General features: G+C 41.3%; 1 protein-coding gene across 1 annotated transcript in view; it reads right to left on the bottom strand.

Moving 5' to 3' along the window:
• The window catches only part of dlx6a (distal-less homeobox 6a), a 2,700-nt gene extending 666 nt beyond the window's left edge, over positions 1–2,034 (bottom strand). Inside the window, exons 1-3 of the mRNA XM_086171191.1 lie at positions 1,566–2,034; positions 311–504; positions 1–190 (exon numbers count right to left, since the gene is read on the bottom strand). The exon at positions 1–190 is cut by the window's left edge and continues 666 nt beyond it. Coding sequence (XP_086027317.1) covers positions 1–190; positions 311–504; positions 1,566–2,034 — 853 coding nt within the window. The remainder of the gene's footprint in view (positions 191–310; positions 505–1,565) is intronic.
• Between the last annotated feature and the right edge of the window lie 14,484 nt (positions 2,035–16,518).

Genomic DNA, 16,518 nt, shown 5'->3' with positions numbered 1-16,518 from the left:
CCGCCATGTAACTGTTGGCCGGCATGTTTACTCCTTTGGAAGACGCCGAGACGTCCCATATCGGAGGGATGGTCGGGGAGCGCGGCGACAGCGACATGGAACCCGGGATGGGGTCGCTGTCGTGCGGGTTGCTGCCTTGCTTCAGCAGCTTCTTGAACTTTGACCTCTTGTTCTGGAACCAGATCTTCACCTGTGCGGAAAAGCACAGGACAGGAAGGGCAGTGATTCTGCCTACTGGCAAAAATAATAATAATAATAATAATAATAATAATGATAATAAGGAGGTGATAGTGTAGTGGTGGTGGGGTACCTGCGTTTGCGTCAGCCCCAGGGAGGCGGCCAGCTCGGCTCGCTCCGGTAACGCGAGGTACTGTGTCTGCTGGAAACGGTGGTTGAGCGCCTGCAGCTGCAAACTGGAGTAGATCGTCCGCGGCTTGCGGATTTTCTTTCCTTTGCCGTTGAATCGAATCTCCCCGTTTTCTATCACCGTCGTCTTCTGCTGCTCTGCAACAAAAACCAGCAACGTAATTTTGCACTGTCGCTTGTGTTTGCGCGTTAATACACTAGTAATAACACTGTAATAACGTTTTTTTATTTTTTTTATTTGTCATAACCCTCATTTGCACGTTATTATAAATCTGTTTTTATTGTTATTATTGTTGTTATGGCTGTGTTGGCTAATCGCCAAGGGGAGGTCATATAAAAAAAAACAAACAGAAAATGAGTATTAAAAAAAAAAATCATAGTAGAAAAATTTAAAGAAATCAAGTCCGTGCGGGATCTCCGCGTTCCTACCGCACGAGCTGGGTTTACCGCACGCCGCTGTCATAGTTGCGTGTTATTGGGGGTAATGACACGTCAATTAAATGCTAATTACGACATTCAAGGCGGCGCGCTAATTTTCCACGAGTGGTAGTGGTAGGGGCAGCAACAGCAGCAGTAGTACTACTAGTAGTACTAGTAGTAAATGTAGTGTCCAGATGGATAATTTTAATGAAAGTGATAAGAATATTAAAATAAAGCAATAATAGTGACAATAAAAGTGATTATAATAGTTGAAATACAATAATAGTAATAGTATTATAATAAGATATGTAATAATATTATCATAACAGTAAATATAATTCCAATAATATAAGACAGATCATTATAGTGATGATAATAATGAAACAAGATAATAAAATGATGATAGTAATTAGAATAAAAAGATATAAGAATATGATAGTGTAATAATAGAAATTATGATAAAATGAGGAATATAATAATAATAGTAATCCTTATTAACAGTGCAAATAAAATAAAATAAAATAAAATAAAATAAAATAAAATAAAATAAAATAAAATAAAATAAAATAAAATAATCGCTCATCCCGTAGCCTACTTTACGCACGGTTCTCCAAGACGCCACGCAAGAAAAATAAAAATCCTGTGCGTAATTTTTTTGGCGAGGGGTTGTTGGTGTCGCTGCTGGTGGAGGGGGGGGGCTATAGAGGATACACCCCCCCCCCCAACACACACACACACACACACACACACACACACACACCCCTTCCTCCTCCTCTTACCTGCGCTTTCTAACCTCGTCTGTCCTCCCGTCGCGTTGCCGTTGTGATAGGACGGCAGGTACGGGCCGTGGTGCGCGTACGGGTACGCCAGGGAGCGGTTGTAAGCGGGGCCGCCGCCTCCCGCGGCGTAAGCGGCGGCTGCAGCGGCGGCGGCGGCGTTGTCGTGCTGTTGCTGGTGGTGCTGGTGGTGCTGGTGGTGGTGGTGGTGATGGTGATGGTGGGCGTGGGCGGCGGCGGCTGCGGCGGCGGCGGCGGCGGCAGCGGCGCCGGAGTGCAGGCAGTGCAGCGGGTAGTGTCCTCCTCCTCCTCCTCCTCCTCCTCCTCCTCCTCCTCCTCCACCTCCTCCGCCGCTGCCGCCGCCGCCGCCACCGGAAGCCACCGACGGCGAGCTCTGCTGCGAGTGCGTCTGCTGCCCGAACTCCATGAACGCGGATTTGGACGAGTCCTGCGCTTCCAGACTGTCAGCCATCGTAGTCATGGTCATCATCGAATTTTCCGCCTTGAGAGCGCACTCACACTCACACACACACACATACACACACACACACACACGCACGCACACCCCCTTCTCCTCAAGACCCCCCCTCCTCCTTTTTTCCCCCCCACCACACACACTTTTCCTCGCCAGGTAACGGGTGTTTTTTTTTTTTTTTTTTTTTTTTTTTTCTTTTTGTTTAAATCGCCAGATTTTCCCCGGAACGGATGGGAAAATATCTTAAAAAAAATAATCAAAATTAAAAAAAATAAATAAATGAAAACAAACAAACAAAAAAAAAATAAATAAAACAAAATCCAGCGCCCTCGCTTCCAGGACTTGATGCAGACGCCGCAAGTAAAAAATGGGTTTTGTCTCCTCAAAGGGCAGCGCCTCCCCGATTGGTCACCCGGACGTGACGTCACCGGCGCGCCGCGTTACGCCGCGACTTGAGCTAGAGTTAACCCACCTTACCAGCAGGAGAAGAAGAACAAGAAGAAGCAGAAGGAGGAGGAGGAGGAGGAGGAGGAGGAGGGTGGAGTAATAAATGGGAAATAAGCCTAATTCCTACAGACACGCTTCACGCGTAAAAGCGTTCATCCTCCCCCCAGCAACGCGACCCAAAACCTCTAAAATATTATTCCTTTTTTTCCCCCCACCCTATTTATCACATTCTTATTTAATATAAATCACCCTCCACCCTCAAAAGTAAATAAATAAGTAATAAATAAAAATAAGAATACAAACGAATTCGCGCGGTTTAAGTCCAAATGGATTTTACGCGTCATTTTACGCACCGTTTTCGAGGAAAAAAAGAAGGAAGAGACATTTGAATGTAACGGGGGAAAAAAAAAGAAACTGCGTTTATGTTAAATAGAAAAAAAATACATATAATGACACGGTTATGGTTGTGTAATAAACGAATATGTCGTGAGAATCCTTCAAATGTAAGAAAGTTAGTCGCTGAACGGTTCAGTTATTTGGCACTGTGTGTGTGTGTGTGTGTGTTGGGTGGGTTCACGGGGCGTGGAGCCCACCCCTCCCCACTCTCCCACGGATACACGGGGTGGTGAGGTGGGTGGGTGGGTGTAGTGAATATATTATACGTCAACTAACAACATGCCCGAGGTACAATAGGGTTATTTGCAGATTGTTTGGTGCAGATACACAGATTAATTTACAGTCAAACGTGTCCCATCCATCCATCCATCCATCCATCCATCCATCCATCCATCCATCCATCCATCCATCCATCCATCCATCCATCCATCCATCTGTTCAGTCGTGTTGTAAAATAAAGAAATAAAAATTAGCAATCAAGCTCCCTCCCCTGCACGCATCTCCGATCCGCCAAAAAACAACAATTAAATAAAAAAAAAATCGTAATAATCGTAATCTGGGATTTTTTTTTTCCCCTCGTCATTTAAATAAATAAACAAATAAATAAATAATAAAAAAGGGGAATATAGCATAAATTATCCCGCAATTACACGCCCGGTATCAACGCAATTATCCTCTTATAAAAAAAAAATACTGCGTTCGGTTTCCATTTCCCCCCCTATTTCTTTTTTTTTTTTTTTTAATTCCACCCCCAATTCAGAGAAACAATAACTCGTCGCCTTTCTCTCTTGTCACATTTTTTTTCTACTTTTATGGGGATTATAATAGAAGAAGAAGAAGAAGAAGAAGAAGAAGGGAGCAGCTCAGCTGGATAATATTTTTATTTCTTTTTTTATTTAACACTGATGGTGTGTGTGCAAGTCAGACTGCGTGAACGAAAAGAGTATATCCGAGATTATATTGAACCAAACGGCTGCAGGTAAGATTTCTATATATATACATATTAATATTATTATTATTTTATTTTATCATCGGCTCCGATCCACGTGTAGTACGGGGACACAGTGGGGGGACGATGACACAGGGGCCAGTGTTCCACATGGACACGCAGAGTGGGAAACCAGATCCTACGTTACCTTTTTTTTTTCTAATCTTCTTTGAGTGCTCCTACAAAAGACATCCCTTCTTTTTTTTCTTTTTTCTTTTCTTGTACCGATGTTTCGTTTCCGCCTCCTCGGCTCCCGCAGGCAAAGACGCCGCCGTTCACTTATCAATCTTTTATTTTAATTTTAACTACTGTTAAATCGCCTGTGAAATTCGAGGATATTCACACGTCAACCAAAAAAAAAAAAAAAAGGAAAAAAAAAAGGTTGACGGTGGTGACGCGTTTATTACACAGTTATTACACGTTTATTACAAATGTGTTACATGTTATCGCCTCTTTTTTTTTTAATCGAGGATATATTCAATTTCAGAAAACGAGTACGAGTCGATTCGTTTTACGTGTCACACACACACACCCACCCACCCACACACACACACACACACACTTACACGAAATGAAATTAATAAATAAAAAAAAAACGCTTCAAATCCAGAATTCACTTTGTCCCTAAGTAGATGATTGACCTTCAGCACAATCAATGGCCGTGGTGGTTTAACAGAAGTGGTCTTTATTTCCAGCTGTCTTATAAAACGCTGATGAATGACTCTCTAAAAAAAAGAAATAAAAAAATAAAATAAAATTAAAAAAAAAATCACTTCACCGGGATGCATCGGGGCCCCGGGATTCCCCTCCCGTCCCCCCCCTGCGTGGAAAACCGGACAAAGCAGGGAGGGGGGAGGGGGGGGGGGGGGGGGATCATGACTGCATATTTAATTCTTCATTTTTTTTTTTTTTTTTTTTAGAAGCGCATAGATTAAAAGTAAAATAGCCACACAACGTGGGGAAAAAAAAAATAGTTGGGCGGGCGTTACAACTTTATAACATCGTAATTACAAAAGAGGTGGTGATGGTCGGAGGAGAGGGGGGGTCGGAAGGAGGAGAGGAATGAGGGATGAGGATCAACCACCGGTGTTTGGAAATACGCCCCCTGCAGAGTTCAGCCGTGCGACAAATCGATGCGCAAGCACACGCACTTGCACGCCAATGCGATATATATATATATATGTATATATACACAATAGAAACCACGTAACACGTTGTTGCAGCGTAAATAAAACTACTAAAATGAATATAAAAATATATATATATATATACATATGGTTTTTTTTTTTTTTTTTTTCAATTTCTTTTTTTAAATGTATCCGATTTTGGAAATCGGGTAGGTTTAGTGTGTGTGTGTGTGCGCGTGTGTTTGTGATGAGGTGCGGATGAATGATAGGTGATTATTATTATTTTTTTCATAAACACACTGGTCGAAATTCACATATATACATACATACATATATACATACATATATATGCATGTATATATATATATATGTATATATAAACATGTAATAACTGTAATATATACATATACACACACACATATATATAAATACATATATATATTTGTATATATATACACATACATATACATACATACACACACCCACACACATATATTATATATATATATAAACGTGTAAGAAATGTGTAATATATACATGTACACACACGCACACATATATCTATACATATATATTTTTATATATATATACACATATACATACATACACACACACACACACACACATATATATATAAACATATATATATATATATATATATAAATATAAGTCGTCCCCCCAGAATACAAAAATAAAATAAAAAAATTGTGTAGAAATAGTGGGTAAGGTTGTAATAGGGGGAGTGTGGCCCCCCGTCCCCCCTCTTCCTCCCTCGACGTTATTACGCCCGACAGCGCGGCGTGTCGGTGTGAAGGAGCGGATTTGGCCGCTGGATGACAGACAGGAAGGCCAGCAATCATGGTCTCCTTTTTTTTTTTTTCCTTTTCTTTTCTTTTTTTTTTTTTTTTTTTTATCAGAATGTACTGTTCGGAGCCGTTTATCCCTGATGATAGAAAATTGCTCTGTTGCCAGGACGCCGCCGCCGAAATAGAGGGCAGAAGCAACATTTCCATTTTTCTAGTTTGAAAGCCATTGAAATGAATTAGTAAAAAAAAAAAAAAAAAAAAAAGGGAAAAAAGAGGGGTGGAGGAAGGTGAAGGGGAGGGGGGGTGAAAAAGAATCCCCTGGTAAACAAAGCACAGCGAACAAAGATACCATTTTCTGTCGCTGAGAATCCAACCTCCTCATTTTTCCATTTTTTTTGCAGAGAGGAAGAGGCGAGAGTTTTGTTCTTCTTCTTTCTTCTTTTTTTAAATTCTATTTTATTTCCAACCAACACTTGCAAATCACACGCTCGGTTTCTAATGCAGTGTGAGGCCTTGAGTCTTTGCACGGAAGCACGCGCGCACAACACCCCCTCATGTGCCATGCCTCCTGGAATTATTACGACGGCCTTTTCATCTGTCATGAGAGTAAAGAATAAATGTATACATAAATAACAATTTGAAAAAAAAATATGGAAATTTAGACCTGATGGAGCATGCACATTTAAACCGTGGATCACAAGTGAGCAGAGACATTTCCAGAGGTGATGCGGAAGTTTGACCGCATAAGAACGGTGGGGAAAAAAAAAATAAAATCTAATTTGCAGGATGAAGACTATTACAAATTCATAATGCTTTATAACATGGTTATTACTGAATTAATTATCCTAACCCAGATGGCACCGCAACACTGCGAAGGCCTTGTGGATGTCAGCGGATATCTGCAGGTCTGGTGTGTTTGTTATGATTTCTGGATGATAATGCATGTTATAAGCTTGTAATTGTCTGCAGGAAAGGTATTGGAGATAAACATCACCGCTGGGATGTGACATTACACGAGGCGACGTTAAGCAAATTTCAATTACCGAAGGAATACGAGAAAAAATATTTGAATTAAAAAACGTTTGGACGTGACAGAGCTTGGAGAAAACACGTATTAACCCTGGAGGGGGCTGAACACAACGTGGAAAGTGTGTGTTTTTATAAATATTATTATTATTTTCATGATTAAAAATGTAAGACGAAAATTAATATTACAATAATAATAATGATGATAAATCCAATGCGCAAAATGGGTACCATTACAAAATAATAACACATTGCATTGCTATTACTAGTATTCAAATGCACCGTGACCTCATTATAAATGCGCCAACTTATTGTTTTTAAGGGATATTATATCCATTTATAATCGTCTGCTGCTATCAGCGTTATGCGGTGACACGGAAAGACCCCGCGGCATTGGGTCGCACGCGGATCAGTCGTTAGTAAATATGTTACAGATGTCAAAAGTACCGGGGTACGGAGGAGCCTGGTGTGTTTGTTATGATTTGGGTAATAACGCTAGTCTTACACTGTTATAAGCATGTAATAGCGTGCAGGAAATATACCGGAGAGAATCATCAGCTGTGTGTAATACATTTCCTGAGACATATTTATCAAGGACGTAATATTTGGAGGACAGTGATCGCCGCCTGCTTCATATCTGAACTGAATTGATAGGAAAACATATATATATACATATGTGTGTGTGGGTGTATATGTGTTTATACATATGTATATTTATACATGTATAAATTGCAAACTAGTTTGAAAAGGGGAGTCCCAGCTCACACAGGTAGAATTGCTGGCTGCAGGAAGTTTTTAAACAACAATAGCATACATGGACAGCGACTCACAGAGCGTGAAATCCAAGATTAGGTGGGAACTGAGGCGGAAAAGAAACCAAGAGAAAAGGCGGTCACACCTGGTGGAACATGGCGGGGTTGGCAGCTGCAGGTGATGGCTGTGCACCTTTGTTTTTTTGCGGCACTCCCACCTGAAACCGTATGTTCTTAGCTGGGTGTGTGTGAGTGTGTTTTTTATTGTCTGGTCTCACTGCTGTTGTTCAGAGATGGGTTTTGGTGAATGCTGGGTGGGTGGTGGAAAAAAAAAGCATAGTGAGGTTTATTTTATTTTATTTTATTTTATTTTATTTTATTTTATTTTTCCGTGAGTTGGTTTGGATCGGTATCTGGCATGTTATGGCAATTAAACACCCTGAAATGTACATATGATGGTTAAATTGCTAACGCTACGTGGGATGCTAATGCTAATGGAAAAGCCATTCGTCTGACCTTCGATATTTTTCTCCAAAAGCGTTTTGAATTGCTTCACAGTGCGTTAAAGGTGGCGTTTTAACCCTTTCAAAGGCACTCATGAAGGTTGGATTGCTAATGCTATGGAAGTTGCTGGTGCTAATGGAAAACCCAGTTGTCTGACACTTGATATTGTCATCCGAAAGCAGTTGCAATGGTTTCGCGGTGTGTTAAAGGTAGCGTTTTAACCCTTTGAGAGGCACTCATGAAGGCCGGATTGCCAATGCTCCACAAGTCGCTAATGCTAATGGAAAACCCAGTTGTCTGACCTTCGAGATTGTTAATTAAAAGCTGGTCTGAATGTCTTCACGTCGCGTTTAAGATGGCATTCTAACCCTTTGAAAGGTGTTCATGGAGGCCGGGTTGCTTGTGGTATGGATGTTGCTGGTGCTGATGGAAATCCCCATTATCCGACGCTCACTATCTTTATCCAAAAGCGGTTTGAAACACTTTATGGTGTTTTAAAGATAGTGGAAAGCGGGATCGCTAATGCTATGAGAGTTGCTAATGCTAATGGAAAACTCATCGTTATTCAAAAGCGGTTCGAACCGCTTTACGGTGCATTAAAGATGCCAATCAAACACCCCGAGCGGCACTCACTAAAGCTGATGGAAAAAGTCAACGTATGATTTTTAACATTTTTTTTAATATATCCAACAACAAATTTTGGATTTGGATTCATACGGGAGACGCCCGGTTGCTTGATATTAACTGAAAATCACAAAACGTCTTGCACGGGATCTCATTTTAGCAAAACCAAAACACGTTTTCGCTGCAAACCCAACCCATGCCCGCCGCCACATCCGACTATTTTTTCCGCCGCTCGACCCTCCGTCCATCGTGTTCCCTCCACCGCCACCATGCCAGGTAGTCCTTCATCCCCCTCCATCCCCCTTGTCCTTCTCCTCCTCCTCCTCCTCCTCCTCCTCCCTGGTTGGTTTCCACAGCTGTGGTGAGTGAGGGGCAGATGACCGGAGATTTGGCCCCTGGGAGAGCGCTGAGCCATCCTGGTGCTATTAGGCTTGTGGCTAATAATAGGTGTTTCAGACCGGGGGAAGATCAATCAGGGGGGGAATCATGGGGAATGTTTCGGAGCGGCGCTTTTTACACATCGCCCCAGATGGATGAAATTACACTTGTCAGTTTTTAGTTGCATTACTCCTAAATTGGTTCTCTCTCTCTCTGTTTTTTCTCTCCCCCCCCCCTCGCTCTTTCGCTCTCCCTCTCTTCCTACGTTCCCTCTCTTTGCCCTCATTCATGTGTCAATGGCCCGCCAAAAGGACTCGGCGGTGAAATTCGACCTTTTTTTTTTTTTTTTTTGTCTCATCCTGCGTTTTTAATAGATTTGCATCGCAGGAACCATTGCCTGATATTTCGCCGGGTGCGTTGTTTCGAGTAAAACAAGACGGAATGCATGATGAATTAAATCCATTAAAAACCCCAAGAACCGGACTCAGAGATGGCACATCCACATTAATCTAACACAGTAAAATAAAATGAAATAACAATTTAAGACAACATTATATACATTATCACAGAGGATGAAAATGTTTAGTTTATCGTAGCTGGATATGTTTTACATATATATATAAAAAACTGAAGAAGAAAAAATATATATTGTTTTTCTTCAGTTTTTTCTATTTTTTATTTACTACTATTTGCACTATTTGTAAAGCTGCTGTGACAAATGAATTTCCTCATTGTGGTATCAATACAATCAATACAGTCTTATCTTATCTTATCTTATCTTATCTTATCTTATCTTGTTATTTTGGAGAAAGTCGTTTGAGGTGTTGTTAATTGCACTTGAAGTTCACCCGATCAATCTGGTAACACCCCTTTCTTATAAATCAGGTATAAAAAATAAAAAAAAAAGGTAAAATAAGATGAGATTTTATTGATCCCATGATGGAGAAATTCAGTTGTCACAGCAGCATTACAAATAGTACAAAAAGGAGCAATAGAAAAAAGAAAGAAAAGAAAAAAGAATATATAGATAGATATGTATATATAGAGAGACAACAGGAAAAAACATTACATACAGTACTATGCAATAACTCTAAGTGACTACATATCTACTTTATTTCTATTATTTGGAATCCAATTATTCTTTCAGCCATTGCCTTATATTTTCTATCTTGTATTCTTAACTTATAGTTGCTGCTATGTCCCCAATTCATTGAGCTTTGAGTAAAACTGTCTGAATTAAAAAAAAAAAAAAAAAATGTATGGATTAATTGATCTTGATTAATTGACCCCAGGATGTAGTTAACTACGACACATTTGGCCGCAGGGCCGGAAAGGCCTTATCACTGACTACGGTGGCTGATAGGGATCAATTCGGTGGCAATAAATGCAGCTTTTCTTCCAGATGAAGAGAAAGAAATGGAGAGATAGAGTGAAAGAGAAGTGATGGGGGGCTGCTAGAGTCTCCTTAGCAACGGGGGAAGAAAATTAACATTGACATTCTGACTTCCCACGGTGCGAAAAACACACACACACACACACACACACACACACACACAAAACTCGTTTCTGCGGGATATTTCCATGAGGCAAGCAAAAAAAAAAAAAAAGGAAAAAAAAAAGAGGGGGGGGATAAAAGCTGATATAAAGACACACGCTCCCTGCTTGTCTTCCATTTATATTAAAATGAGCCCCCCCATTTCTGCTGAGCCTGTGCGGAGCGTCCTAATGTATGTATTTTGCTCATTTTACCCCTTGTGTGTGTGTGTGTGTGTGTGTGTGTGTGTTTGCCCTCCTCCGTGACCGTGTGTTTTGCCTCCCCGCTGCGGTAAACACGCAAACATCGCGATGATAGCAAGCGCATTTTTCAGACGGCTCCAAAAAAAAAAGAAAAAAAAAAAAAAAAAAGAAAGAAAAATACTCTCTCACTCTCTCTCTCTCTCTCCATCTCTCTCTCTTTTTCTCTTTCACTTTCCAGCCGGGGTATTCAGCTCACCATGATTGCAAACACGCATAATGATACGCATCTCCTCGGGGGCCCGGTGAAGGCCCCCCCCCCCCCCCCTTCCAACGCCCCCCCACGGAGCCTGTGAGAAGAGTGTATCCTGTCGTCACATTGCAAAGGGAGAAACATTTTTTTTTTTTTTTTTTCTTTCTCCAACGCCTGGTGAGCTTTTGGTAACGTTTTTAAAAATGTTTTTAATTTTTTTTTCTCGTTATTAAAATGAAGTGCTAATTGTGTATGCGTTTTTTTTTTTTTTTTTCTTTTTAAAAGGCGCGCTTCCTCTCCCTTCTCCGAGGGTGAATATATTATAAAGTAATGAGGGAACCATCCAGGAGAGGGTCACAAGGGTTTGGTGGCGGCGGCGGCGGCGGCGGCGGCGGCGGCGGCATCGAGCGTCTCCGGAGGATTAGTCATTCGCCTCTCGAGAAGGAGGCGAGAGCGGGCGGAGGTGGCGTTCGACGGCCTGTCGCGCCGCATAGCAACAGTTGCTAAGAATCCCCCCCCCCCACCTTCGTTTTTCAACCTGTGCGTATAAATGGGGAGGTTAGCCCACAATCTGCGTTTTTTTTTTTTTTTTTTTTACCCCCTAGGGCTAATTACAGGACTTTATTTACACCTGTATCGATCTATACAAGCATAGCGTGCTATAAATGTTTGAATTACTGATTTGGAAATGTAAGCGATCGCCGGTTATTATCTCAAATGGCTTTTTCTCTTCTTCAGGACGTTCGGCGTCACGGTTTATTTAGCGACTTATGAGTCGGGTTATACGGTAATAAAAAGCTGGAAGTAAATAAGGTGTTTTGGTGAGTTTAACTGAATTTAGGTGATACATGATTGCATCTTGTATTTGCAAGTGTTATTTGCAGTCCCTATTGTAATGTAATGTAATGTAATGATTCCCGGTGGAATTATTTGGTGTGTTGGACGTATTTCTTCGCTCAAGACGCAAGGCCTTGAGTTTGTTTTTAACCGAAACTCCCCTTTATCGCTCAAACAGGACACGTTCTATAGGTCCCGGCGTGGAGGGGGAGGGGAAACGCTTTAGAAAGCCACATTTGTTTTTTTTTTTTTTTTTTCCTGTCTCTCTCCTCTCCTCTCGGCGGTGCGAGCGACCTCCCATTGGCATTCAGCCGCTGATGAGCCCGCCGAGCCGCAATGGAGTTGCCTGATGGAATGCCATGGCAACGGCCGACACCTGGCAAGAGTTCATCCCACCTCCTCGCTTTTCCTCGTTGCGCTTTTCTCTCGTCCCCCACCACCACCGCCGCCACCGCCGCCGCCGCCGCCGCCGCCGCCTCTTCCTCTCCGTCAGCCTCCGCCTCTCCCTTCCCGCAGATGTTGGAACATATTTCCCTCAGACTGACTGAAAGCCCCTGTGAACAAATAATGGGTGCACGCCAGTCTAAATAAAGTGTGGTTTATGAGTTGAGGTTAGAAACGTCTCCCTCTCTCTCTCTTTTTAATGTTCTGCACAAAAAAAGCAGTTGCCAGCATTTTTTTTTTTTTCTGTATTCGCAGTCCATATGGCTGCTCGGTCATTATAGAAAGCCATTTTTTTTTTTTTTTTGCAGTGCGGCACGCAGTCAAAGGAAAGTGCGCGATTCCGCGCCGCCGCTCTGCGAGGCCATTTCGCAAAATGAAACGAGACTCCCGAGCCAAGACAAACTAATGCGCCATCCATTCCTCGGCCTCTGCTTTCAATTTGTTCGGAAAAAAAAAAACAAACAAAAAAAAAAACTTGGCGACGGGTATCTCCTCCAGCTCGCCCCTAAACCCGGAGACATTATCGATTAATCAAATTAATCAGGAATTGAGGGACTTTTTCAAAGACCTTGTAATTAACTGAGAGGTTATATAAATGTTCAAGTCCGCCGCAGTTTGATATAAAACCCCAGACATATTAATCACATAAACAAACTCCCAGAAGACGGAGCACCTTGTAGACTAATGCTGCTTCTGCATGCCTAAATCAGACTGAAAGTCTTTATTATTAGACTTAGAAAGCATTAAATTCAACTCTCTCCAAGAAGGGAATTACCCGAATTTAGTTCGGGTTGTAGCGAGATCTGGGTCTTTTTTTTTTTGCTTTTTTGAATCGGTGTTTCTTTGAGAAATGCCACGGTGAGGTCATCATAACGTTAAAAACAAACAAGTAAGCAAGCAAACAAATATTTGAAAAGATATATATATATTTTTTTTGTTTTACAGTTCTCTCCCTGAGTGAGGGTGGCGCGCTGGTTAGCGTGCGTTCAAAAAGTGGGAAAAAAAAAAAAAAAAAGGATTCAATAGGAGTTGTATGTTGGGAAATTTGCAAAAAAAACAGCTCGAACGTCTCATCAAAAGTCAAAAATGCGAACGAGTCAGCGTCGTATATTGAGACATACTGATGTGACCGACGTAAAATCGTAAGAGCGGCTGACAAAACGGATCTCGGTATTAAAAGATAAATAGCGAGTCAACTATAAATGACTATGTCGGAGACAACTGGCCTATAAATGCACCACCTGTCAATACTTGGATTGGCAGCCTGTGATTAGTGGCTCCGATCTTACAATGAGTCGGTTGAGACCTTGGTCTCGACGCGCTATGGTTTGGCAACATCCATCCGTCTAATTTTGGTCCCCTAACATAAATACGTGCAATGAGGAAAATCAAGATGGCTCCCCCTGTTGAGTCAAACTCCCCCAAAAATATTCAATTTCAACCGCTTCTTCTTGAGTGATTAACCAGAAGAGACCTCCTTTATCCTTCGTTGAGACGGTTCCGCGGCGGAGATTGGGGCCGTGACCAAATTACTCGGGCTGAACCGGCGAAGCTTGAGCATTCATCCATTCATTGTCCGCACTACTTATCACGCACTCGGGGTCGTGGTGGGGGCCGGAGCCAATCCCTGCCGTCATTGGGTGAGAGCCGGACCATTATCGGGTTATATATAGACGGACGGAGCCCTCGGCGAAGCGGTAGTGCAACATCGGAGGCTCGTTGAAAACCAAATACTGAAAATGTCTTCCTATGTAGCCTGGTATCGAGCAAGAAAGAACGAAAAACAAAAAAAAATGGGGGTTCGTACATCATTTCCGAACTATTGAGCACACCTGAATATAAGCCGGCTAAAAATGACTAAATAAATACATGTGTACATTTGTACAGTTGTCTATAAACCGCAGGTATCCATGTTGGAACATGAGATACAGTGATCCCTCGCTATAACGCGGTTTACTTTTCACGGTTTCGCTACTTCCTGGATTTGCATGGTGCATTGTGTCCTGCATTCTGATTGGCTTAAAAGTCACTCCGCTTCTTCTCTACCTGTGCGTCAATAACGTTGCAGTTTAATACGTACGCGTACGTAAAACAGCTTGCCGAATTTACATTACGTACGAGCAAATTCCCTTGCAATTTCGAGTTTCTCTAAAACCCATAATGTTGACAAAACGCTCTGGAGCGACAAAAGGGCCCAAAAGGCAGCGGAAGATGCTATCTATCGCAGATAAAGTTAAACTTCTGGACATGCTAAGGGAAGCTAAAAGCTATGCGGCTGTGGGTCGGCATTACGGAATTAATTAATCTTCCGTTCGTTCCATAAAGAAGGAAGAAAAAAACATAAGGACGACAGCACCGATGTATAATTGAGTATTTAATTGTATAATAATTGTAAAAAAAAATAAAGGTTTCTACTTCACGGATTTTGCCTATCACGGGTTCTTTTTGGAACGTAACCCCTGCGAAAAACAAGGGTATACTGTATTTACACAGAAACATTGTTTTAAACTTTTAATTCAACACATACCGGTAACGTCCACAAATACGTCCGATTAAAAAGATTGATAATAAATAACGCAAGGAAAATCGACGGCCTCAGAATTTTGCCATCATTTCATTGGTCCAATATGACAAGGCGAAATGTTTTGGCTGCGTGAAGCTCGTAAGCCCACAAAAACTCATAAACTAGCCGCATTATTGATCAAACTGCAGTATTCAAAGCGTGTGAAAAAAGTAGCGGCTTATAGTCCGTAAATTACGGTATATTCATGTATATACCATTATAGCACTACCTAGGGACTTTTGCATAAACTGCACACAAAAATACCTTTGCTGCCACTCTTTCATGCCACCAAATATCAGAGAGAATAAAAAAAAGAAATATAAGAGAGAACGAGATAGAAAGCAAGGTTGGTAGGAACAGGTGCAGTGACATCATACTAGCAGCAGCGCTAACGTTAGCATAGTATAGCTGACGTTATACAATAATAGATTTAATATTCATAAAGGAAGTAACTGGTGGGTTTACTGCTATTACACCATATACCAGGGGTCGGGAACCAAATATTTCTAAATATAGAGAGCCACATAGTATTTTTAACGTATAATAAATTAAATATGTCTTACTTTTAATGCGACCTTTGGTGCTGCATGGATTTGTTCGAAATGCCGCTTTATATTTGACCGATTCATTGATGCAACTTTATTATAGCAAACAGATCCAAATTCCTCTGTCCACGCAGCCTGGAATGCACGGTAATCATCTTTTTTTATTCTTTTCGCCATCTTTTTACGCTATGAGGGTTGACACGGATAAACTAGTTGGCTATAAAAATTAATTTTTTCCCCCTTACAATAATCCGGATGTGCTCGGACGACCTGTAAAATTTATCTTCAAAACTAATTTCTGTTTACTTTAAAATAATACATTATTATGAAGAAACATCTCAAGTATTTTAAAATCAGTTCCAAACTATTTTTTTCTTTTCCAACTCAAAATTGTCTGTGAGCCATATGGCGTCACCGGAAGAGCCATATACCCTTATTGTGCTACTTACTTTTGCACCAAACTGTACAAAAACAACAAAAAAAAGCTACTCTCTCATGCCTTCAAATCTCATTTGCACTTTAAACTTCATATCTCATAGTTTCATGTTTCCTGTTTAATGTAACAGTGCACTTCAATGCTAATTTGCACTGTATTATTATTGATATTTTGTTAATTTCATCGCAGGGATTGTGAGAAATGTGTTCTTAATTCCTCTGTACGCCCAGAAATTGACAGTTAAGCTGACTTTGCCTCTGACTTCATGTCCAAAAGTAAATCTAATGGCAATCTTCCAATCTTTTGTCCTACTGGGCAAATAAGAAATAGGCCATCTTGACGACGGCCGCCTCGCATCCATCATGTATACAAAGGCTCTTAAAAAAAAAAAAAAAAACACGAGTGAGGATTTGCATACGTCTACTCGTGCTTTGAAAAGCAACATCTGATGTAATTAATTCCCTCATGTTTGCATCCTTTGTGAGAGGTTGCTGGCTATTTCAGCCTCGGTTACACCAAGCCAAAGCCTCACATCTGCATATGGGTGGTTGCCAGCGTGGAGAAACTGTAACCGTGGTTATCAGGAAACGTGTGCGGGTGGATGGAGAACATCTGGAATAA

This window comes from Fistularia commersonii, chromosome 24 (assembly GCF_037954325.1).
Source record: "Fistularia commersonii isolate RoL2024-O1a breed Wild chromosome 24, RoL_Fcom_v1.0, whole genome shotgun sequence".
NCBI classification, from domain to species: domain Eukaryota; kingdom Metazoa; phylum Chordata; class Actinopteri; order Syngnathiformes; family Fistulariidae; genus Fistularia; species Fistularia commersonii.
This window is presented reverse-complemented; position numbering and strand designations above follow the sequence as displayed.